The sequence below is a fragment of the Dama dama genome, chromosome 25 (genome assembly GCF_033118175.1).
Source record: "Dama dama isolate Ldn47 chromosome 25, ASM3311817v1, whole genome shotgun sequence".
Classification (NCBI taxonomy): Eukaryota; Metazoa; Chordata; class Mammalia; order Artiodactyla; family Cervidae; genus Dama; species Dama dama.
The window spans coordinates 12,674,502-12,699,757 of NC_083705.1; the positions used below are offsets into that span (position 1 = coordinate 12,674,502).

General features: G+C 48.7%; 1 protein-coding gene across 2 annotated transcripts in view; it reads right to left on the bottom strand.

Moving 5' to 3' along the window:
* Positions 1-25,256, bottom strand: part of SH3PXD2B (SH3 and PX domains 2B) — a 123,428-nt gene that overhangs the window by 32,745 nt on the left and 65,427 nt on the right. For both annotated transcript variants that reach the window (XM_061129478.1, XM_061129477.1), the window contains exons 5-8: positions 23,558-23,649; positions 15,443-15,468; positions 7,432-7,566; positions 1,945-2,049 (exon numbers count right to left, since the gene is read on the bottom strand). In XM_061129478.1, coding sequence (XP_060985461.1) covers positions 1,945-2,049; positions 7,432-7,566; positions 15,443-15,468; positions 23,558-23,649 — 358 coding nt within the window. The remainder of the gene's footprint in view (positions 1-1,944; positions 2,050-7,431; positions 7,567-15,442; positions 15,469-23,557; positions 23,650-25,256) is intronic.

Genomic DNA, 25,256 nt, shown 5'->3' on the forward strand with positions numbered 1-25,256 from the left:
TAGTTAAGAAAAGGGCTTTATTTTGTTCATTAATTTTAGCACCTACACCTCTAGGTATCATTTTCTAACCTGGGAAATTTTAGGGCCCCAGGTTGAGAAACGCCCCAGGCTCCCTCCTCCCAAACATACATGCCAACACACACATGATACAGACCAGATCACCGTTTCTCACATGCAACAGGCACAGGCAGTCCTGGAGCAGGGGGCGCATGCAGATGCAGGATCCAGTTTTGAACACCGAATGGGGAGGAAAACTCCAAGGTAGGCACCTTGACGCCAGCTGATGGCATACAAGTCCCCCAGTGTCCGGCGGCGACCCGCGGGCTGGGGCAGAGACCAGTACCTCCATGAGACTGGTCGGGCAGCATGTGGAGAAGGGCAGAAGGAGGGGTGAGAAGAGAGCACCTCCAGGGTCTTGAGGCAAAGGCAGCACCCAGCATGTGCTCCCACTTAGGAGCAATTAATTCTGTGTCTCTGCCAAGCCCTAGCTGTCTCAGAAGGACTGAATTCCTCAGTATTGGCCCTGAACTTGAGTGAAGAGCCACCCAGTAGACACAATGCTATTCCCAGCATGATTATGAAGAGGCCCTAAGAGAAATCCTCATGGCAGAGGGAAAAAATGTACAGACCCTTAGGAAAATGTGGTCCCTCTCCCATCTTCTAGCTGTGTGATCCTGAGCCAGTGTTTCTACCTTTCCGAGATTGTTTTCCCATCTGTAAAATGGGGATAATAATCAGTCCTTTACAGAGACACGCCCCATGGTGGGCATCATTAACTGTCTAAGAGAGCTACGGTTTCCATGCAGCACACCACTATCTTTACGCTGAGTTAGTTTTTGTGCTTTTTCTTCATGAGCCCTGCCCCTAGAGCCTGGTGGCCCTGCAAACACAGAGCAAAACAAAATGCATTTTACTCTGCGGGTGCTGGCTGTAATAAAACTAGATGCGAAACCATGTGTGTGCTTTTTTTTGCTAACCTTTGAGCATAGAAATAGCCTTTTCCTCACTTTTTTTTTCCTTTTAAATACAAATATAAGAAGCTCTGTGCTTTCTAAAGAGTCAGCTAGAAGCACCAGATATTCAACCCTAGGTAAGCCACAGCTCTGTGATAAAAACCGTTCCTAGTTATTTATTATTTTAGGTTCTTGCCAACTGCTTTGCATGTGGGATCTCGTTTAACTTAAAAAAAAAATCCCAAGATGTCAATACCATCATTTCCATTTTTAGAGGAGGTGGCTGAGACATAGAAAGGTGAAGTTGTCGGTCCAAGATCACTCAGCCAGTTAGTGGTACAAATTCAAATTCAGTGGTGAGAGTCAAATTCAGGCCTGACTCTAGAACCCTTTTGTTTAGTACCTAAAGTGAGTTCATGGTCTCGATTTAGGAATGCTCGGGGGGTGAGAGGAGGGGAGGTAGCTGGGTTAGGATTTCTGATGCAGCAGGACCCACTCTTTAGGACACCTGTAGGCAAAGATCCCTGGGAAACAGAAGTGACTGGAGAGGGTCAGTTCTGATCCTGACACCCAAGCTGGGCCATTAAACCAACACAGAAAGCAGACAAAACAGAGATCTTTACAGATGGCTTCAGATGTTTTGTAAGTGAGCCAGAAGCAGCCCCAGCGCCTTGGCCATCAGAATGATTCAAGGGAGGATGACTGGGGTGTGGACAGCAATCCAGCTGGGCCGGGCCCTCCGAGGCCCCACAGAGGCATCAGGGCCCCAGCTCTGGCCAGGCTCACCTGGACTGGCTCCCCACGGCCCCCAGGAGCGGGCGGGCTCGCCCCGTCCCAGCCCCGGGGCCTGGCTTCCGTCCACAGGCTATAGAGCCTGAGCCAGGGAGCGGCTGAGACTCAGAGGCAGAGGCTGAAGAGGAGGCGCTGGGAGAGGAGGCCCCCGCGGGCGATGGCCGGCGGCACCGCAGGCCCGGGGCCTGGACCCTCCTACCTTCTTCAGGCTGCAGGGAGAACTCGTCTTGCACTCCGTCCTGGCCTTCCAGGCAGGTTGCGGGGACCCAGCCTTGCTCTTCAGCAGTGCTGACGAACCACCAGCCTGGGAAAGAGAGTGCAGACGGAAGGCAGTGGGTCAGGGAGGAGGCCTGCGCGTCAGAACACAATGAGACTCAGCCATGAGAGCAGTCAACGCTCAGGGTGAGGCTGAAAAGTCACCACTTTGTTAGCAGCATGCAACGACCCACGCAGGGCTTCCCAGACGGTGCTAGTGGTAAAGAACCCGCCTGACAACTCAGGAGACATAAGAGATGTGGGTTCGATCCCTGGGTTGGGAAGATTCTCTGGGGGAGGGCATGGCAACCCACTCCAGTATTCTTGCCTGGAGAATCCTATGGACAGAGGAGCCTGGTGAGCTACAGTCCGTAGGGTCGTAAAGAGTCGGACATGACTGAAGCGACCGAGCACACCCATGTTTACTGACTGTTAAGTGCTACAGACAGGCTAATGGGAAACCTGCTCTTGAGCCTGGGACAGGGCTGGGGAAGGGAGTCAGGGGTGGGGATGTGGAGAAAGGTTGTGCTAAAAGACGAGAGTCAAGAAAGTAGCTACCTTCACTAAGGTGAGCAAAGCACTTACCATTTTACCTGTATTATATTATCCCTACCGCACACACAAAACTGAGGCTACAAGAGGAAGACTGGTCCAAGTTCACAGAGCTTATGGCTGGGCTGCAACTTGTACCCAGGGCTCTCTGACACTGAAACCAGTGCCCTAGTAACTCATCTGAGACAGATTTTTGCCTCTATTCATGTCAAGGTAAATCTGCCTGCAGATGTAACAGTTTGAGAGGCTGTTCACTCAGACTCAGGCCCTCCCTTTTTAGAGAAAGGGCTCTCATGGGGCCTGTGGTCGGCAGAGTAATGAGTCATGTGGCAAACAGTTACAATTAAGGTTGCAGACAGGATTAAGATTGTTAATCGTTGAACTCAAATAGGAAGTTATCCTGGCTTATCTGGATGGGCCCAATATAATCTCAAGTGAGGCAGAACAGTTGGGAGATGTGGGTAAGGAAGAAAGGCATGGAAGGCGGCAACTGCTAGACCCGAAGATGGAGGAAAGGACAGCAGGCTGAGGGATGTGGGTGGTCTCTAGAAAATGGACAAGGCAAAGAAGCAGAACCTGCAGAAGGGAACATAGCCCCGACAGTGCCTTTTAGTCCAGCGGGACCCATTCTGGACTTCTGACCCCTCAAACCATATGATGATAAAGCTGTGTTAAGTCTGTAAGTTTGTGGTAATTCATTACAACAATCATAGGGCATCAACCCAGAGCCCAACTGGCTCATGCGGAGCATAAATGGGAAAAACAGGATCTGCGCTGCAAGATCACAGACCTCTAGGCCCTGGAGACCCCAAAGAAGAAGAGAAAAAAGGGGCAGACTCTGAACTAGCTTCCCAGTCTCACAGGGAGGCCTTGGCTTGCAAGCTCCTTGAAGTAGAAGCCACCTTCGGCTTCGCTTGACTGGGTGTACCTCTTAAAACACGTTTTGGTGGCTGAGCAGTGTGGGTGTGTATGTATGTGTGTAAATGAATGAATGGGGTTGATAAGCCTGTGGAAAATCAGGAAACATGCCATATATGCCTTCCTAAGGCCTCATCTTTGTCGGCACCTGCGTGGCAGATAAAGAAACTGTCACAACAGCAATGGTGGCAGCGATGCACCAGACCATCTATCACAGAGCTTCGTACCTACCGCTGACCTGCCCGGTCCTCACGGCAGCCTGAGCTGTGTTCTATCACGACCCTATTTTACAGATGGGGAAGCAGAGTTCAGAGAGCGGCAGTGACGTGACCAATGTCACCGAGAAAGTGCTAGAGCCGAAATCCACACCCAGGCCCCAGCTCTTAACTCTTGGCACTAATGCCTCATACATTGCTAGAGGGAGAGTAAATGGGTTTGGCCACAGTTTGGAAGCAGGTTACTTGGCTGTGTCTTAAGATTTAAAATGTGCCTATCTTATGGTCCTGCAGTGTTCTGGGTATGTGCGTGCTAAGTCGTTTCAGTCATCTCCAACTCTTTGAGACCCCCTGGACCGTAGCTTACCAGGCTCTTCTGTCCATGGGATTCTCCAGGTAAAAATACCGGAGTGCATTGCCATTTCCGCCTCCAGGGGATCTTCCTGACCCAGCGATCGAACGCATATTTCTTATGTCTCCTGCACTGGCGGGCAGGTTTACTAGCACCACCTGGGAAGTCCACTGCCAAGCCGGTCTTCTGGGTATCTAACTTAAAGAGACACTCACAGATACACAGAGATATACTGTTCATACTAGAGGAAGGTAAGACTGAGAGTGTGCCATCTTTTCAAATAGGGTGCAGATGTTATGGGAATAAGAGCTAAAAGTTAACTTACGAAAAGTTAACTTAAGTTTGGACTTCCCCGGCAGTCCAGTAGTTAAGAGGGCTTCCCTGGTAGCTCAGTCGGTAAAGGATAAACCTGCAATGTAGCAGACTGACATTCGATTCCTGGGTTGGGAAGATCCCCTGGAGAAGGAAATGGCAACCCACTCCACTATTCTTGCCTGGAGGATCCCATGGACAGAGGATCCTGGCGGGCTACAGTCCATGGCGTTGCAAGAGTCGGACATGACTAAGTGACTAAGCCACCACCAGTAGTTACGTCTCTGTGCTTCCACTGCAGGGGGTCCGAGCTTGATCCCTGGTTGGGGAACTAAGATTCTGAATGCCACTCGGCACCACCAAAAATAAAAAAATTTAACAACAACAACAATGAATAAAAAAGGAAAAGCAAGCTGCAGGTTGAAATGATAGAATGATACACCACTGGGGTTAAAAAACCTATAAAATATGCATGAAATATGACCTGTATGTATGTGTGCACACAGTTATACATGTACGTATGCACATGCAGATATGCATGCGCATACACACATGTACAAATGTGTACACTGTGTATATACACATATGTACACACATGTGTACATATACATATACACATACTTATATACACCTGCATATACAATTATCAAGAAGCATTCACCCCAAACTGACAGAAGAGCAACAACCTATGTCTGGAAAGGGGACCAGGCAAGAAGTTGGTGCAAAAAATTACATTTTAACTTTATTATTAATGTTTCAAGAAGAACGTATGCATATATTACTTGGGTAAGTAAAACATAACTAAAAATAAATGTTGACTTTGTGGACCACTTGAAGATTTGAGCATCTGTCCTCTTTCCCCTGCTGCCCTCTGGACACACCAGGCTCGTCTCCCACCCCATCCCTGCTCCTCCTCTCCTCCCAGCAACATGTTCTTCCTAACATCACTCAAGAGGCCGAAGCAAAGGGGGGGGGAAGGGGGGGTGGGTGCTCCCTTCTTCAGCCTCCATGGAGCATCCCAGTCACACCCTCGAGCTGACTATACTCATTTCCAGGAATTAGAACGTCACATGGCTTTGGGGCCAGCTGGAACTGCTTAGGAGTTCCAGCTCGGCAACCTGTCACGAGATTCTGGGTGAGTGACCGAGTCACTTGGAGTCTTCGTGTCTTCAGCTGTGAAGCAGGAATAACAACTGCTGTATTGAGTAATCAAGGAGTTTTGGTTGGCTAAATGCTCATCTCCTGACTAAAGGGGACACACTCCAGAGACTCTGGAAATGGTTTTTCCCCTATTTGTTGGACCTTAGCTAGTCACTGGGATATCACAGAGATTGGCCCACTAATACAGCTAGCCAACGTCACATTTTAGCCACAACAAAGTCAGTGGGTTTATGTCACTTTTTCCTGGAGAGGGTCCACTTATGCCCTGCTCCTTGATCTCTGTCTTCAACGGTGCCAATGCCCTATTCTGGCTAAAGAAGACAAAAGGGAAGGAAATTCATATTTTTGAGCACTTGCTGTGTGCCAAACACAGGCTTGGGCACTCTCTATGTATTGCCTCATTTAATCCTTGAAGCACCCTTTTTGATGAAACGACCTGGATGGCTGTGAAATGCGGAGTTCAGGTTAAGTTCCTCAGCATCTCATCACACTCTGTCCCGGCCAGTATCCAGACAAATGTTTTATGGTGCTTCTCTTTACTGCATTTCACAGATAATGTGTTTTATTTTTTTTTTTTAAATTGGAGGTTTGTGGCAACCCTGCATCAAGCAAGTCTATCAGCGTCACTTTTCTTACAGCATTTGCTCACTTTCTGTCTCTGTGTCACATTTTGGTAATTCTCCCAATATTTCAAACTTTTAAATCCTTATTATATTTGTTACAGTGATCTGTGATCTTTTTAAAAAAAATTATTTATTTATTTGGCTGCACCGGGTCTTAATTGTAGCATACAGGATCTTTTTAAATTGTGGCGTGTGCATTCTAGTTCCCTAACCAGGGGCTGAAGCCAGGCCAGCTGCACTGGAGCACAGAATCTTAGCCACTGGACCACCCTGTGATTGGTGATCTACTGCAAAAAGTTTATGACTCACTGGAGGCTCAGATGATGGTCAGCATTTTTTAGCAAGGGAGTATTTTTTAAATTAAGGTACGTACATTGTTTTTTTGACACAATGTTATTGCACGTTTAACAGATCACAGTATTATATGCTGTGCTGCTGCACCGAGTCACTCAGTCATGCTCAACTCTGTGTGACCTCATGGGCTGTCGCATACCAGGCTCCTCTGTCCATGGGGATCCTCCAGGCAAGAATCCTGGAGTGGGTTGCCATGTCCTCCTCCAGGGTATCTTTCCAACCCAGAGATCGAACCCAGGTCTCCCGCGTTGCAGGAGGATTCTTTACCATCTTAGCCACCAAGGAAGCCCAAGAATACTGGAGTGGGTAGTCTATTCCTTCTCCAAGGGAACTTCCCAGCCCAGGAATCCAATCAGGGTCACCTGCATTGCAGGTGGATTCATTACCAGTTGAGCTACCAGGGAAGCCCACGGTATTATGGGCTTATATTTGCACTGAGAAACCAAAAAAAATTCACGTGATTTGCTTTACGGCAGTGGTCTGTAACTGAATCTGCAACATCTCTGAGGTCTGATGGTATGTAAACCGTGGTTCCTGTGACAGCAAGAAGGCTGAGGCAGGGTGTCCATCCCGCCAGAGCCACAGCTGACAGAACCTTCCTGAGGACTCCCACGGTGGCCAAAGGCAAATCAACAGAGCAAAGTTCCATTGTAATGGGGGGCTCTTGTCTCCAGGTGCTTTGAAACCAGAAGGAATGTTCATCAAATGTGAACCTCAGAACAAGCTGATAACATGTGACCAAAAGGATGTTGGTGAGCTGTGACCAAGTGGGGTACTCAAGCATTGTGATCAAACAAGGTCAGATTTCTAGAGAGTCATCAGCTGGATCTGTGGAAGCTGACCAGCCTGGATTGGCTACTGCAGTTTCTGCACTCCCCAGTGTCCCCTGGCCCAACGGCTTGGTGACAATGTAGGGCGGGAGGGAGGGCATCCAGGCCCCCTACCTGACTCATTCTTCTCGATGATGTCCACCACTTGCCCCACGCTGAGGCTGATCTCGGAGCTCTCCTGCTTCTGGTAGTCTGCCACCACCACATACTGCTCCAAGACCATGGGGTCCACTGAGGTCAGGTCACCCCCTGGGGATACAAATTGTCATCACACAATCCACATGTGAAGGAACAGGAGGCGGTAGGTGGGTCATGAGGATATTCCAATTAGAGAAAGAACCTGTGGCAGGACTGGTCTCAATGGTCACCGCATCCATTTATTCTTTCATTCATTTGCTCACTCAACCACTGCAATTTACCACATGCCTGTCCCTGTCTAAGCACTGAGGGTTCAGAGTTGATTAAGATATGGCACTTGCCCCAAAGAGGATGACAGCCTAGTGGGAAAGTCCATTCATTCATATCTATTTATCTATCTATCAATCTGCCATTATTCATCCATCATCATCCACTCAACTAAGCATCCACTCATCATCCATCCAAGCAAACATCCATCTGTTGCCATCCATCCATCCAAAAGGAGATTGACCCTGAATATTCATTAAAGGGGCTGATACTGAAGCTGATACTGTCCACTTGATGTGAAGAGCTGACTCATTGGAAAAGACTCTAATGCTAGGAAAGATTGAAGGCAAAAGGAGGAGGAGGTAGCAGAGGATGAGATGGTTACACAGCATCACCACCTCAATGGACATGAATTTGAGCAAACTCCAGGAGATAGCGAAGGACAGGGAAGCCTGGCATGCTGCAGTTCATGGGGTCACAAGGAGTTGGACACGACTTAATGACTGAACAACAAGTTTTTGATCGATGCATTGCTGGAAACGAACAAGATGGCAGACAAAGAATGAGCGGAAAAAGGAGACTACATTAAATGGAGCGGTCAGCAGATCCCTCTAGGGAGGTGACATAAAGCAAAGACCTCTGAGACAAGAAGGCATAAAGAAATGGGGACAGAGCAATGCAGGCAGACTGTTGGACAGGACAGGCAGGCCTGGAGCCTTCGAGGAACTGGAATGGGGTGGCTAACGTCCAGGAGTGAGGAGAGGGCAGTCCTGTCTGAGATCACCCTGGCAGGCATGGGCCAGAGCAGGGAGGGCCTGCTGGACCAAGGCAAGGAGTCTGGATTTTTTTAAACCCTAAAGGAGAAAGCCACTGAAGGGCTTTAAGAAGGGAATGACAAGATTTACATCTTTCCAAAGACAATTCTGGCTGCCACATGAAGACTGGATTAGAGCCTAGCAAGAAAAAAAGCAGGAGACCAGATGGAGATTGTAGATTTGCAGACAAGACAGGATGGTAGCTTTGAACGAGGGCAGGGGCAGTGGGGGAGAGGAGACCCAGAGGAGGCTCTTTCCACGGGATGCAGTGCTGTGCAGCCCTGGTTAGGTACTAAGACATATCCGAGAAATCAATGAAAGCTATCACAGGATATGGATAATGTAAAAGGACATCAGACACTCCAAACAGAGGGGGCAGCGCTTTCAGAGCAGCAAGCTGAATGTGGTGGGAGGGCAGCCTGGCTCTTGTTGCCACCAGGCCTGGTTTTCTCAAAGTCCTGATTTGAAGTATTCCCTTATATTGTTTCCATAAACCGCCAAAATAGCCGTTTATATTCTGTGTCCCAATACACCCATATGGAGCTGAGTTTGTACATCTCTTCCCAATTCTGCTGGGTGGTGCCTTACTGAAACGGGCCATAGTGGGAGTATTTACACCATGGAAATTGGCAAATGCTACAAAGCGGGGCTTTCCATCAGAGGGCTGGTTGTAAAGTATTTATCAGCAGGCCACTGCACCCCAGACTCTGGCATCCAGAAGCAACACAAGAGCCCTTTGTTAGAACCATGCTTTCTGCGTTTCTAAGGCAGAAAATCAGAGCAGGGCACGGTAGCCGGGTCAAGGGTCACTGCATTTTGGCTCTGTGACCACGCTCTGGCCACTCACCCTTCCAGGCTGAGGGTACAAAGCAAAATGGCAGGGCCCCAGGGTAAGCTTGCTGCACGTACCCTGGGTGGAGAAAGCACGAGGACAGACAAAGAGAGGGGGGAAAAAGAGAAGGAAGATGTGGAATTAGAGTTCAGAAGACTGGGAGGGAAGTGGCCCCATGTGAATGCCTACCACAGGCTACACTGTTCATAAACCACCTTGACACAACCGCCCTGGAAAGGGGGTATTACCACTCTCCTTTTATGGACAAGAAAACAGAGGCTCAGATATCAGGTGACTTGCCTCAGATCCCACAGCTAGCTGGTGACAAGGCCAGATCTGAACCAGGTCCATGTGGTGGCAGCAGGTGAGGAAAGAAAAGATGGTAGGAAGGAAGGGTGTCTGAGGTCTTGCTCTCCTCCCCTGTGGTTCCCCCGACCACCCCCAGGTCTTATTTCTTCGCAGCTTCAGGGCGGTCCTCACGACTGCCAGCCCTCTTCTCCCCTGTTACCTCTCACCTAGGTCAGTCTGCAGAGCTGACTTCCTCCCAGCCTCAAGCAAGACAGATGGCCCAAACCAGCCTGGTCACTTGAGTGGTAACACCTTTCAGTGGCCCCAGAGCAGGCTAGTGCCTGTGCCCTCCCTGCTGCCCTTCTGGACAGTGACCTTAACCCCCGGCACTGTGCTCCTAAGAGGTACTCTCTCCTGTGAATGAGTAAAGCAGATGCTGGCTTGCTGGAGCCTCTTGGCTCAGGTCATTGAGCGGGAGACACATTCCCTAGTGAATGCAACAGATAGAAACCATGGGTCTGCAGTTTTTACCCCAGAATACAGCCTGCCCTAGGGTTTGGATCCCCAGGAACGCAGCTTCTTCTGTTTTAACCCCTTTGGGGCTGGGTTCATGTAACTACGCTTCCCTGGGTCTCAACTGGAGACAAAGAACTAGAGAGACAGAAGAGAAGTGCCCACATCATCAGGCTGCAAGCGGAGACTGCTGCTCGGGTTAGTGCTCAGAGACATCCCAGGTCTTCTGGGCAGGCCAGAAGGGGCAGGAGGTGTCTGTGCGCACGTGTCTATGTGTGTAGGGGGGTGGTTCTCTGCTGCCCCTAGAGGTGGCCGTCAGGACTCACCCTCCCAGAGCCACAGGCCTGATGTGGGAGGACATTCTTGCTAGCATTCTATCACCTCGCTTCACCCACATCCTCATGAAGCCACATCCTCTGCACCAGGGTCTGAGAACGGCTTCTTGGGGCCAGGGGTGCAGAGGCGGGCACCCTGTGATTGCTCTCCATCCCGCCCCTCCAGTGTGTCCCCCACACTGCAGCCAGAGCGCTCACTCAGAACTGCTACTCTGATCACGCCACCCTCTGCCCAGCACCTGCTGTGGCTCCCTTGTACCTCAGGTTCTCCATGACCTGCACTCTTCTCTTCTCTCTGCTTATACTTTTTGGCCACCTCATTCCTGGCTCACTTGTAAAACTGGAAAGCATGCAGGCGCCTTTGCATAGCTGTTATCTCTGCCTGGGATGTCTCCTCTTCTCCTCTGCATTCAAATAGGAAGCACCTATTCTTAGCCTCCTAACTGGCCTCCTGTTGCCAGCCTTGACCCCTACAGTCTGTTCTGGACACAGCAGCTAAAAGAACCACACTTTAAAAAAAATGTAGATCACAGTTTGAAATTCAAGGCCTGGCAATGGCCTTCACTTCACTTGGGAGGAGTCCCACTGGCCTACAAGCCCTCCCTGGACTGCACTGATAGTTACTTCTCCACTCTCTCCAACGCGGCACAGATGGCTACTTCTCCCCCATTCTTTCTTCTGCAGTAAATAGACTTGCCTGAGCTTTAGCTTGGCACAGGGCTACTTGGAATGAGACTCCTTCATGCTGGGAGTCATGTGACTAACTGTTAGCCAGCAGGATATAAGTAGAAGGGTTCTATGTAACTGCTTGGTAAGAATCATTACAGGAAGGGCTTACTCTATTTCACCCTTTACTTGTTACTGCTTGTGAAAATGTGCAAGTGATGGCTGGTGCTGCAGCAGCCACCTTGGGCTGTGAGATGACCTCAGAAAATGCTGGCCACGTGTGGCAGAGCAGCAAGACAGGAGTCTGGGTCACTCTTATCGTCAAACACAGTATTACTCCTGGACTATCTATGGAATGTGAACTAAGAAACAAAATTAAAAATGTAAAGGCACATTTATTTTTATTTACTATGCTCAGGCTTCCTTGCCACTGTTTGATAACACAAAGCAATGTCCACCTCAGGGCACTGTGCACTTGCTGTTCCCTTGCCAGGGATAAGTTTCCTCTAGATATCTGCAGGGCCTCCTCCTTCCCTTCCTTCAGGTTCCTGCTTAAGTGGCATCTTATCAGAGATGTCCCCTGACCACCCTGCACGACTTCACTCCTTTTTATTTTGTGCCATCATGCTTTTTTAAAACTATCATGAATTCTACATATTTCCTTGTCTCCTTGTCTGTTTTCCTACTCTAGAACATAAGCTCCCATGAGGGCAGGGACTCAGTTTCTTGTTTACTGCTGTACCCACACTCCCTAAAGGCTCACAGGCCCATGGTCCATTTTTGTGCAAGGGGAGCAAAGAATGTACTTTTATGTTTTTAAAACCTTGTAAAGAATAAGAGGGAGAGTAAGTAGAAGAGGAAACAAAAAAATTACTATTAGTGACAGAGTCTGTATGCAGCTTGCAATGCCTAAACTATTTACTATCTGGCCATTTAGAGAAAAAACGTTTGCAAACCCTTGACCCCAGAATGTGAAATGGCATCTGCAAAGGCTTAATAAATATTTGAACAAAAGAATGAGTATTTTAAAACAGCTTTAAATGACTTCTGACCTCAGGGAGACACTCAAATGCCTTCTCACACAGCATTTACACTGTTTTATTTTGTTTACACATCTGTCTTTTCTACCAAACTGTGAGGTTATTTCCCACATGATGCTGGCCTTTGCATTCCCTGGGGACCTAGAACACTGTCAGGCACACAGTAGGTGCTTAACAGACAATGAACGAGTAACCATGTTGGTCTTCTTCATTCAGCACAGAGGCTCAATGAATATCTGTGCTGTGACTGAACAAAGGATGAACTGGAGACATCTAGAAACCCGTCCTGCTCCACATAGCAAGGGCCTCTTCCTGGGAACACACTGGGCTGAGTCATCATCGGCAGGCACCTGTCCACCTTACACTCGCCAAAGACTACTCCTTCTTGTCTATAAGTAGGGACGGAGGCTCTGGTTAAGTCAGGGTCCGGGTAAGTCAGGTTATGTGTCCAGAAAGTTTAGCAGTTGCCACCTGCTTTTAACAACTGATGGTGGTCCAGTGGTACCACATATATTTGTCAGGACTCTGCTCAATGGACTGATCTACTCATTTCTGCGCCAACTCTCCTCACCAAGCTGCCAACCAATCTAGGATAACCATGAGCAGTGACAGGACCGGGGAGTGATGGGACTCACGGTGAACAAGACATGAAGTCAGGAAATGAGGAGGGCAGGGGGCAGGGTGGGGGACTCTGAGCTGGCATGAGCAGACCAGGTGCTGGCTCAGGGCTCAGGGATGGCACTCCTTCCAAGACTTGCTCAGGGGCCAGGTCTGAGCCTCACTTACATCTCCTTCCTATTCTTCTCTAACAGTAGCTTTAGACTGTAGTTTCCTGCCACTAAGTGGCTCAGAATTGGAGCTGCTGCTTCAGCGTCAGTTCTTTCAGGGCAGGTTACCTTCCTTTTACCCAGAGGGCTCAACTTATCAAAAAATCATTCGTTTGATCTACCAGGAGTCTCAAACTAGGCCACAGGCCACTAAGGGTTAGGTGGAGACACCCAGACACACACCCAGAGGACTGTGATATTGCAACCAGGCTTTGTAATGCAGTAATCACAGCGCTTAGACACTGATGCAGGTAGAACTAAGTTCTAGGAGTTACAAGCGTGAAACCAAATATTTCTAGAAATGTCAGTATTGTGGTCCAGCAGGGAGCAAGAGAGAAGGGAAAGGTCAGGAGAAAGGACAGTGGAAGGGCAGTTTTATCATTAAGGAAGTATTATACTATAAAATATCTTCGAAAGGTAAAAGCTTTCACCTACCACAAAAGCTTTCTGTTTGGCTATTTCTTTTTCCTTCATGATGGTAGCTTTAGAATTTTTTAACTGATGAGTAAAGGTAAAGTCGGACTTTATTTCTAGAAATTCACTATACTGTCTGTCTTGCTGAAAGAGCCCCCAAACAAGAGACTACTTTGATAAGTAAAGGGTAGAAAAATCAGAAAGAGATGGCCTTAAATAATCACATGCTCTGTTAAATTTTGGTAGGAGGATTTGTTTTCCTGCAGGATGAGCAGAATTTGAGACCACATTAGCCAAAGTCTGCAGGAACCAGCCAGCCAGCCACAACAGGCACATTCTGGAGAGATAAGCCTTCTTCAACTCACAATTCTGGCATAGAAACTGCAGGGCTTGGGCTGTCAACATTAAATCCTTTTTGAATTTAATCAGGGAGGCTTGTTCTAACTTAAAGAAAGTGTTCAAAGGTCAGATAAAAAAAATAAGACTAATCCCAGCAAGGGTTCTTAGTCTGAATGAAGAAAGATGCTATTTTCCACCCAGTTGAACTATAAATAAATCTGTCCCCCATCATTGCAGGTGAATGATGCAACAGTGGTCACCACAAATTATAGAGCTCCTTCTTTCTTTTCCAGACCAGTCCCCTCATTAAGCCTCTTCTGACTGAATACCTTTGTTTCACCAACCAGAGCTGTTTCCTGCCTCCCTCCCACCCATCCCCTCCCAGAAAGCCTCCGCACACTCAAAGCCAGGAGCTCTACTACCAGCCTAAGACTGTGTGCTTCTCTTCTCCTCTCTGCTCTTTTCTGAGAAGCCTATCATTATCCTCAGGGCTCAAGGGCTATCTGTAGCTTTAGCAGGATGTCACGGCTCCGGCCAGTACCTATTAAGCTAGAAAGCAGAGCTATAAACAGACTGGGAAAAGGCTGGACTTCATGCATGACCCCATACCTTGAGGCAAAGAGACGGAGTTCTTTTCTACTCTTCCCTGCAAGAATAGCCTTGGGGCCTGTAAAGCTGACCACACGCCTGGTACCCAGGGGGAAGTAAAGGGATAGAAGATGTTGAATTTGGCATTATTAGAGATGCTGGATGAGAGCACCCTTGTGCTTTGAATGAATGACAGTAGCATAAAAAGAGCACATATATCCTTAGAGCAAGGCACACGCTGTTCTAAGCGCTTTACATATTATTATGTTAATAAATCCTGTAATAATCCTACAAGGTAGAATACTATCCTTATCCTCATTTTACAGATGAGGAAACTGAGGCCCATGATAAAGAAGGCATCCTTTTTCACTTCGGGGATCTCTGCTTGGCCTCCTCTCCCCTCTTCCTGATCAACCCCCTCAAACTTCCTGGAGTTCCGGATAAATAAAAGAATTTAGAACTCTGGAAAGCTCTGAAGGCCATGTTGGCTCCAGATGTGGCACGGGCTTGGCCCTTTGCAGACGTGCAGGATGTTCTTGGGCTGCAGGAGGACAAAGCTGGGCGATTGTAAATCTAGGCTTATCAACCCCAGGTCTGTGAGAACTCAATCTTTCCTCTGCACATACTCAAAATCTCACCTTCTCTTTTTCCATAATTGCTCTTGATGAAAGAGTCATGCTGTCCAGGGAATGAAAGTGCACTAGGAAGGCAGAGAACTGACTATGTGGAAGTAAGTATGGGAGCTGCCTGCAAGAGCGGTCACCACTGCCCAGATCAGTGGCTGATCGAAGGAAGCCCACAGACAGGCCTGGCACTGAGGCTGGCGAATGGATCAGGCCCAAATCTACTGCATACTCACATTGCTGAGCTTGTGCGCTGTCCCCTCAGCCCCAACTGCTCCTCAGCGCTCCTCAGCATCCATCCATCCATCCATCCATCCATCCACCCATCCAACCATCCATCCCATCGCTCTGTACCCCATGTAGTGTCCAGGGCCTGGGACATCACTCAGTAGGGGTACACTAAACATCTAATCAATAGGAGAAACGGGAAATATTCTTACCAGATTTCTTTTTCCCAACATGTTCCCTGTATAGGAAAGAATAGGGGTGGGGAAGAGTAATGAGTCAGTATCTCTTGCGTACTGCTATGAGTTATTCCATTAGGAAAAGGAGATTTTCCCCTCCCACAACATCTCCAGTGAATGAACCTAATTCCAAGTCAGCCCCAGGGACCCAGACCTCCTTAGAAGAAGGAGTTCCTTTTGATTTTCTCCCTTTGCTCTGGTGCCCTGGGGACAGCATGTCCACTCTGTTTGTGGCGGAGGGGGCTCCAGGGAGTCGATGGGCAGGGGTGGGTATGCAATCTGAAATCAGGAGGGAGGCCCCCACGCCGCATGGGGCCTGAGGCCACCTCATCAGGCACGGGAGGCCTCACCTGCCCCGGGCAGCGCCCTGAGCTGCACAGTCGGAGCGGGAAACGCTCGGTGGTGAGTGGGACGCACCGCACATCTCCCTCACGGTGTCACACAGGACACTGTTACGGGCGGGAATCCATACAGGACGAGTCATCACTTCTTACACTTGTTAACCACGTCAGCTTATAAACAACTGCACTACGAACACAAGGTTACAAATGAGGGTTTACGACATACTTTTAAGTAAACTATCCCATTAGTAAAGAGCTTTCCAGTGTTACAGAAACTAAGATGAGATGGTTGGGTTGAGACAGATATGGTGGCAACAGCAATATTGACAAATACTTACTACTAAATTCCTGATAAATGCTGTTACCTTGTGCCAGGATCTGCTAGGTATTTTGAGTTCACTCACTTAATACTCATAATAACCTTCAGAAGTAAGTACTCTCTAAATGCCCATTTTACAGATAAGGGAAATGAGACACAGAGAGGGTAAGTAACTTGCACAGGGTCACACAGCTTCTAAGTAGCACAGCCAGGATCTGAATCCAAGTCTATCTAAATTTTTAAGGACTGAGATACAATTCACTTGTCATAAATTTCATTCTTTTAAGGTACAGAACTCACTGTTTTTTTTTTAGTATATTCACAAAGTTGTGCAACCACTGCCAACATCAAATCCAGGAAATTTTCATCCAAAAAGAAACCCCTTAGCAGCTCCTCTCCGTTTCCAGTCCTTCCAGCCCTTTGACAACTATTAACATGCTTGCTGTTTCTAAGGATTTGTCTATTCTGGACTTTCACTATGAATGGAATCATACAATAGGTGGCCTGTGACTGGTTTCTTTCATGTAACATAATGCTTTCAAGGGTCATCCATGCTGTAGCTCACACCAGCGTTTCACTCCATTCTATGGCTGAATAATACCCCATTGTGTGGATAAATCACACTCTCTCTGTTCCCGGACATTTGCATGGTTTCCACTTTTTGGCTATTATAAACGATGCTTTATGAACTTTGCACACAAATTTTCACGTACACATTTTTATTTCTCTTGGTTATATATACATAGATGGAATTGCTGATGAAACAGTAACTCTAGGTTTAATTTTTGAGGAACTGTCAGGCTGTCTCCCTCAGCGGCTACACCATTTACATTCTCACCAGCAACGTAAGGAGGTTTCAATTCCGCCATGTGCTCAACACCACTTGTCACTGTCTTGTCTTTCTGAGTCCAGCCACGCTAGTGGGTATGAAGTGGTATCTCCCTATGGTCGGGACTTGCATTTTCTGATGGCTAAGGATGTTGATGCTTTTGAACTGTGGTGTTGGAGAAGACTTTTGAGAGTCCCTTGGACTACAAGGAGATCCAACCAGGCCATCCTAAAGAAGATCAGTCCTGGGTGTTCATTGGAAGGACTGATGCTGAAGCTGAAACTCCAGTACTTTGGCCACCTGATGCGAAGAGCTGACTCATTGGAAAAGACCCTGATGCTGGGAGGGATTGGGGGCAGGAGGAACAGGGGACAACAGAGGATGAGACGGCTGATGGCATCACTGACTCGATGGACATGAGTTTGAGTAAACTCCTTGGTGATGGACAGGGAGGCCTGGCGTGCTGTGATTCACGGGGTCACAAAGAGTCAGACACGACTGAGCGACTGAACTGTACTGAATTGACTGAAGGATGCTGAGCATCTTTTCATATGCCCACTGGCCATTTCTGTATCTTTTCTGAAGAAATGGGTTTTTCGTAATGTTTCGGTGTAATCTGAAAAGCTGGGGAGCAGGGAGCTAAGCTCTGGAGCCAGGGACTGCCCTCCCGCATGTCTGGAAGCAGCAGCAGGGCTGGGCAGGTCAGGAGTGACGTCCTCTGGCCAGGCATTGTCCAGCGAGGCCCAGCGTCACACCCCGTGTGGGGGAAGGTGAGGGTGACAGGGAATCTCCCCGCTCCCAGTCCCAGCCGTTCACTGCAGACAGGGTCAGAGTGCTGTCCCTGGACTGACCCCCAGGACCCTCCCATCAGTGCGCTCCACAGGTATGGAGACACGGAAGCCCGCAGAGGTGTGCTTCTCCCAGGACTGGAACGCGGCAGGCCTGGCTGGGGCTCACTGTCTGACCAAACCCTGACCGTCCTGTGGGTGGAGCTGTCCTTAAATGGCCGGGTTCAGGACACACCAGCAAACGCCTCTTAAGTCTGCTTCTAAGCAGAGTGCCCTCTGCCCGCATGGCCCTCCAGGCTGTGACCTGGGCCGTGGTCTGGGACACCTGAAATGCCGGCTCCCGCCCTGCCGTGTTCCCATCGCTACCGCCGGACTGGCCCAGCTGGAGCGGGGAGTGAGGGGCAGCAGGGGGCTCCTGGGGTCAAGCAGCAGCTTGTGTGGGCTCAAACAAGTACGCTGTTTCTTCTGTGAGACTTGCTTAGGGTGATTCCAAGTTTTCCCAGGTATGGCAGCAAAAAACCTGCCTCTAAAAGCACCATTTGGAACCCATGATGTCTTTGCTTAGAAACTGCTGGGCAAATCTCCCAATCTCCACTGCAAGCCTTACTCAGGGCTGAGCGTCAGAGACTTGATCAGGGACTAAGGCCACTGAACGGCTGCCCTCACAGTTCATTCCTCCCTAAACAGCAGCAGTTAGGTGACGCTGTCTGCTGGGGCCCCAGAGACACCCCATGGGCTCTCAGCAACTAACTTCCTTCCTTCCGTCCTTCCTCCCGCCCTTCCTCGTCAAAGCCTGGCCTAAGGACAGGAAGGCATCACTAGGTAAGTATCTGTCATGTGCCTGACACCATCATCACCCTTTATGAGCAGGATACTGCTTAACCAAGATGTGAGCAAGGTTAGCTATGCCCACTTTACTGATGAGGAAAGAGAAACTCAGAGAAGTCAAGTCACCTGTTCAAGGTCACACAGCAGGGAATGGACAGAGAGACAGGAAACTTCCCTTTCCTTCCAGGAAACCTCTTGGAACCAGGTAGATACACTCTGGAGGGTGCTGGTTAGCTTATCTTAGCTGTCACTTTGTGCTTTTGGGGGGTACAGTCTAGGCTGCGTTTTGTATTTTTAGTCTATGTTCTTATCTGTGTGTGTGTTTGTGTGTGACATGCACACATGTATTCACATGCTCACACAGCCTTTCCCACCAGTATAGACATCTCCTGAGGGCAGGTGCTATTTTTCTCTTGTATTATTCCTGAGGGAAGGAAGGGAAATGATCATTAAACACTACAGGTCGTGGTCTTTTTTGTTTATTTTCTGTTTTTAAATAACTGGAGCAGTGAGATTTCTTCTAGCAGTCAAAAAAGGTTATAACTGTAGAAAAATTTAGATTCTCAGCACATACCGTAAGTTGGAATGAATTCTAATTGATTTAACAATACTAAAAGAAACCCCAAACCATAAATCAACTAGAAAAAAATTAAGGGAACTATCTTGTGTCTGAATGGTAAGTGCCCTTCTTAGACTGAAAGCAAGTGAAAGAAGTCACAACTGAAAAATCTGGGCACCAGATTTGACTTCCCAAAAATATAAAACTTATGCACGTCATAAAATCCAGAAACAAAATATAAATGTATGATAAAAGGGAAAAATATTTACAACAAATACAGCAAAGCTAATTCCTTACTATACAAACAATAACAAAATATTCCTTACTATATACAATAGTAAAACCAACAGAAAAACCGAGCAAAGAGATTTTCCCCTTCCAACTACGAGTCAAGAGCTTCTTACTCTTGAACTTTAATGCCAACCAGCTTCTCTCTTTCCTAGCTCAAAAAATGCCCACCAGCACGTATGGCTCCCAAAGGCAAGAAATGGGATTGTTTTCCGGGCTTTCAGCGTGGGTGGCACTTGTGGGAAACATTTAGGAAATTAACACACTTGAATGGGTTGACCCTGTCTCTGCTGGGTTTTGCCCAGAGATGTGGGGGGTGGGAGACCCATCTGGAAGGCCTGTGAGGAAAGACTCTGGTCTTCCCATAGGAGAACGAGCATCTTCACACAGTACCCATTCCTCCCAGGGACGTACAACAACCAAACAGACCAGCTAGCTTCTTTCTTAGCATCTCATAAAAGACTGCAGAACCCAAGCATCGTGGCCCTGGCAGCCAAGGAGATGTGAAAACTCTGTACCTACTATGTGCCAGACACTGTCCTAAGCCCTTCACACATACAGCCAAACCGCACAATGACTGTTGGTCCCACATCCATGGATTCAACCAACCTTGGATTGAAAATGTTTGGAAAAAAAATTCCAGAAAGTTCCAAAAAGCAAAACATAATTTGCTGTGTGCCTGGCAACTATTAATAGAGCATTTATATTGCATCAGGTATTATAAGTAATCTGGAGATGATTTAATGTATATGAGAGGATGTGCATAGGTTATATGCAAACACTGCACCATCTTATATAAGGGACTTGAGCATCCGTGGATTTTGCTATCTGTGGGGGGCCCTGGAACCAATTCCTTTGTCAACAAAGACAGTACTATTATTCCCACCTAAGAAGTGAGGAAATGGATTAACCTGAAAACTATAAGAACCAAATTCTAACTCCAGGAAACTGGAGAAAATCTATCTTTGGTATTTTCTAACATAATACCCAGGGGGCACCATCATGATTTCAGCCCCCAAACTCCAGAAAACCAGCTGCTGATCATGTCCTAATCTTCCCATTGGTATTTCTGTTCAGTCTCCCAGTAACCCCACAATGCAGGTGGGGCAGGTGATGCAGTCTCGTATCACAGATGAAGTAAGTGAGGCGGGAGGGGAGGGGATTGCTCTGCCCGGGGGGAACAGCTGGCTGCCTGGCCAGCAGACTGGAAGCTCCCTGTGGGCACAGACTGCATCTGCCGTGTCCTGTGTCCCCCGTGCCCAGCCCTTGGGCCTGGCAGTGGGCAGGCCCTAGATACCTATTTCCTGAATGGATGAACAACGCTGGCACCCCTAACTGGGGCCAGCACTGGGCTCAGACCTCCCAGCCCTGTGTTCCTTCTGCCAGCCCAAGCCAGCCAATAAGTGGAGAAGGTCATGCCGTGGCACCAGTGAGCATGACCAAGCCCCCACCCAGCCTCCCCGACACCCCGGGCCCTCGAGAGGGCTGGCTCCCACCCCACGGGCCCCAGCGTCCTTCCTTCCTGCACACAAGTGGCCGGACCCTTCTCCAGCACAGCAGGCTGCCCCAGGCAGGCCTGGCCCTCTCCCATGTCGGCAGATGAGCTGGGGTGAGGCCTGCTCGGAGGCTGGGGACGCATGCACCACCCTCGCCAGGCAGGAGGCCGAGGGCATGCGAGCATTAACGCTCACAAGGGGTGCCTGGGTGGCTGTTCTTAACTTCAGGTCCCTGAATGGGACCCGACAGAACTGAGGACCTCCAGAAACTGGGGCGTTTTTTTTTGAGAGAAGGAAGAAAGCTTTTATTGGGTTCTCTAAATGCTCTGTGATCCTCCTCAAAGTTAAGATCTCTGGGATGCTGAGATGAGGTAGAAGAAAATCTGGATGTCACCGAATCCAGTGGACCAGGGAAGCCACACCCAGGTCAGCTCTGCCCCTCAGAGGCTGGCGTTTTGCCTTTTCTCCCGTGGGTACTGAGTCAGGTTTGTGGAGTGCTGGCCAAGAGCTTGTCTCTGCATCTTGTCATTGGATTCTTGAGCAAAGCTGCAAGGGAGGTGCTATCAGATCCACCCCATGAGACAGGAGATGGGCGCAGGCGTGAGGAGCCACTCGGCTTAACAGTGGCCTAGCAATCCTCCCAGTGGGGGCCTATCGAGGGACATCCTGAACAACTCTGGGATATAACCAGCTATGGCTGGGTACCCAGAGAGGAGAAAAGACCATGGGCCACCACTTTTTGAGCTCTTGGCAGGTTCCTGGAATTCCTACTTGTGGTGGCCACTCCATCGTCACTGTAACCATAAGCTGCGTTGCTATTCCCATTTCACAGGGATGGAAATCAAGGCCCAGGCTACACAACCCATGTGTGGTAGAGGCGAGATTTGAACCTGGACGTACCTGATTGCAAACCCAGACTCTTTCTCTTAAGTCTGGTTGTCCCTTTTGTGGAAGGTATACACAGAGCTTACGTTCAGACTCAGGTAGACCTGAGGAAGAGTCACTTCACCTCTCCCAAACTGTGTGTCCTTGGGCAAGTCTCCTTCATTACTGTGACCCTCAACTTCCTCATCTGTAAAATGGAATGACAACTCCTACCTGGCAGTTCTGTGAGACAATGAAGTAGGAACCGAACACGCTACGCTCCATATCCTTTGATTCACCTCCCCTAGAGATGAGACTGGAAGCCAGGGTCTACAAGCCTGAACTGACAGTTTAACTCTGCCTGCCTGGGAGCACTGCAGATGAAGATCCCTTGGGAATATTTCACCATGTCTTGTTTTGTCCATAAAAGCTGGGGAATGTTGACCAGGCACAAATGCTGAAGGCACCAGAAACAGAAATGGGCCAAGATGGGCTGCAGGCCCAGAGCAGATTTATACTTATCCTGCACCTTTCCAAAAAATCCACGGGTTGGCAAGGCATTCCCTTGTGATGTTCTGATTCAAAAGATTTACTGGGGTCCCTGATGAAATGTCACCCCCCACACTTCTGTAGGCTGTCTCTGAGAAGCTGTCTTCACTTATGCTGTGCTTGTCACAGGAAATGATATTTGTTACAGAAAGTTAAGTTTATCACCTGTGGATAGTTAAGCCATTAGTCCTGAGTGAGCAGCTCACTTTGGGTGACCTCCAAACTTGATTCTGCCTGTCTTCTGTGAGTGTGTATAAATGGCTTGATTCTACTTGTTAGAACTCCCTGCTGCTTTCACCTTACAGGGCTATTGAAAAACTAAGCTTTGTGTCTTCACCAGATTCACTTCCAGAAGGCAATGTGAGTCTTGCAAGCCCCACCTAATATTGAACCCATGAAAGCCTGGGTCACCACTGCTGCTCTGGGCAGTGAGTTATGCTCAGAGCTAAGAGGAACATTCGCACTCCTCCCAGAACTATGCCTGGCTGGCACTTCTCAGCTCTTCCTGCCAGGGTGGCAGTGGACCCCCAAGCCTGCCAGCTCTTGCTCCTATGACCCAGGACAGCCCGGCACCTGTGGTCTGTGTCCTCCACTCCCCCTACTCTGACTTCTCCATTAGACAGATCCCTTCTTTCTGCAAACACACAGGCATTTTCCCCCAAAAGGGCTTTTTGAAAAAAGCACCACGCGTAAGTCAGCGTTTCCTGCGGGTGCCATCCACTGCTGGCGTGAGACGGCCGGCGGGCAGGTGGTGTTGGATTCCGTGCGATGTGCGCTGGACGGTGGGGGAGGCGCCGCCCGGCCCCTGGGAGCGCAGGCCGTCTGCTGCAGGAGAACGCGATAAGACCCTGGTCCTGACACAAGCGACAGGGCCTCCAAGGGGCCCCCCTCACTCACGTCCCCGATGGTCGTGAGCACACCCGCCTTCGAGGACAGGGCACACAGTCCCCACCTCGGGGGCTCACCTTCTCCCATTCACGTGCCATGGGGAGCGCAGGGCGTTAGGGAATTCAGAGGTGTGCGCGGCCGGCTTTCTTCACCTGTAAAACTCACCTGCACCGCCTGTGGTCACTGAGGAGGCCATAAGAGGTAAGGCCTGGCAGGGGCTCCACTGAGAGAATCTAGTTTCGTTTTTCCTTAGCTTTCCTGTAATTGCTCCTGGGGCTGGCTGGCCCAGCAGGAAGGAGGGCTGTGAGAACACGCTCAAGGGAGATCCACAAACCAACTTACTCTCTAGGGGGGTTCAGGTCCTCCGGTCTTGTTTCAAAGAACTGCAGCACCTCGTCACACTGGGAGATATACGGGGGCAGCTGGATCAGGGCCTGGGGGAGAGACATGCAGGCAAGCTCAGCGGAAGGATGCAGAAAGTCAAGACTCCATCACGATCACCCACCCCCCAGACTTTCAGACTCAGTAGGTCTGGAGTGGGGCCTGAGAACGTGCAAATCACCCACCCCCCAGACTTTCAGACTCAGTAGGTCTGGAGTGGGGCCTGAGAACGTGCAATTCTAGCAAGTTTCCTGGTGATGCTCTACTGGCTGGCTTAGGAAACACACACACACAGAATATATACAAACACATATATTACAGGCATACTTCGACAAATAATATGTACATATTTAGACAAAACCATGAATTATGAACAAGGTCTTACTATATAGCACAGGGAACTATATTCAATATCTTGCAATAAACCATAATGGAACAGGATATGGAAAAGAATATATATATATATCTGCATATAGCTAAACCACTTTGCTGTACACCAAAACAAACACAACGTTGTAAATCAACTATACTTCAATAAAAATGCCTTTAAAAATTGTGAACTTCGTGCCCTGTTCTCTACATCACCATCTCTACGGGATGCTCAGTGTCTGCTGGATGGAAATCTCATGCTTTAGTCAACCAGCTGCCTACTGACTGGTGACGTTTACATTGCCTCCAACATGACAGGTCCGCATGTCCTAACTCATGGATCTGAAGGGTTCAAGTGAAGTGACTATTTCATGATTGAAGTAGAGGTCAGAGAGGTTGAAATACCCGGGACGTCCCACTGCTCATGTCCATGTTCATCTGCCCCCATGGCTCATCATTTTAAGGAGCCTCAACTGTCCCAACCAGCTAGATAACGAGGTGGTGGTGAGGGGTGGGGGGAGACACAAAGTGGACCCAGGCATTTCTTATGCAATTTATCTACCAACAGCTATTCAATGATTCAACAGGCATTTACTTTATGCCCAGCACTGACTGATTTCTGGGTCAAACAGGACAGAATTACAGGGTACATCCCATCAGGAGAGGATGTGAAACAAAGACCATGGCTCCAAAATGAATAAACAACTTAATTTAGCAAATATTCACTTAAGCCCCCTCTGGCACAAGTTCTGAGGATGCAAATCTGAGTGCAGTAGAGCTTTTCATGTACACACTTTATTATAAACTTCTGAGCAGGGAGGGCCAGTGCAGACACGGGAATTTAAGCAGCATGGGTGTGCTATGGGGTGCTGCTCTAGCCACAGAAGGCCTCATTCCCTGGGGTTTCTATGCCTTCTTACCGTGCTGAGTGTGGAGTCTGGAGTGGAAAAGGTTTGTCTCGTATTTTCTGTGAAACAAGGCTCTAAAAGCCATCCCCACCCAAAGTGATTTTCTAACCCTGCCACTGGACAATGATGGACTATGGAGAGATGGCTGCGGGGGGGGTCTCCAGTGTGGCATCTTCTACAGCATTTTCAGGGGGTGTTTTGCCCCTACATGATTTATCTTCCTGGTTTTAAAGAACTTTTAGTTGTGGTAAAATATGCATGATGTCATTACCACCTTTTTCATTTTTACATACCATTCAGGGGCATTGAGCACAGTCACGCATCACCACCACCAACCCCCAGACCTCTTCTCATCCTGGGAGACTGCAACCCTGTTCCCATCA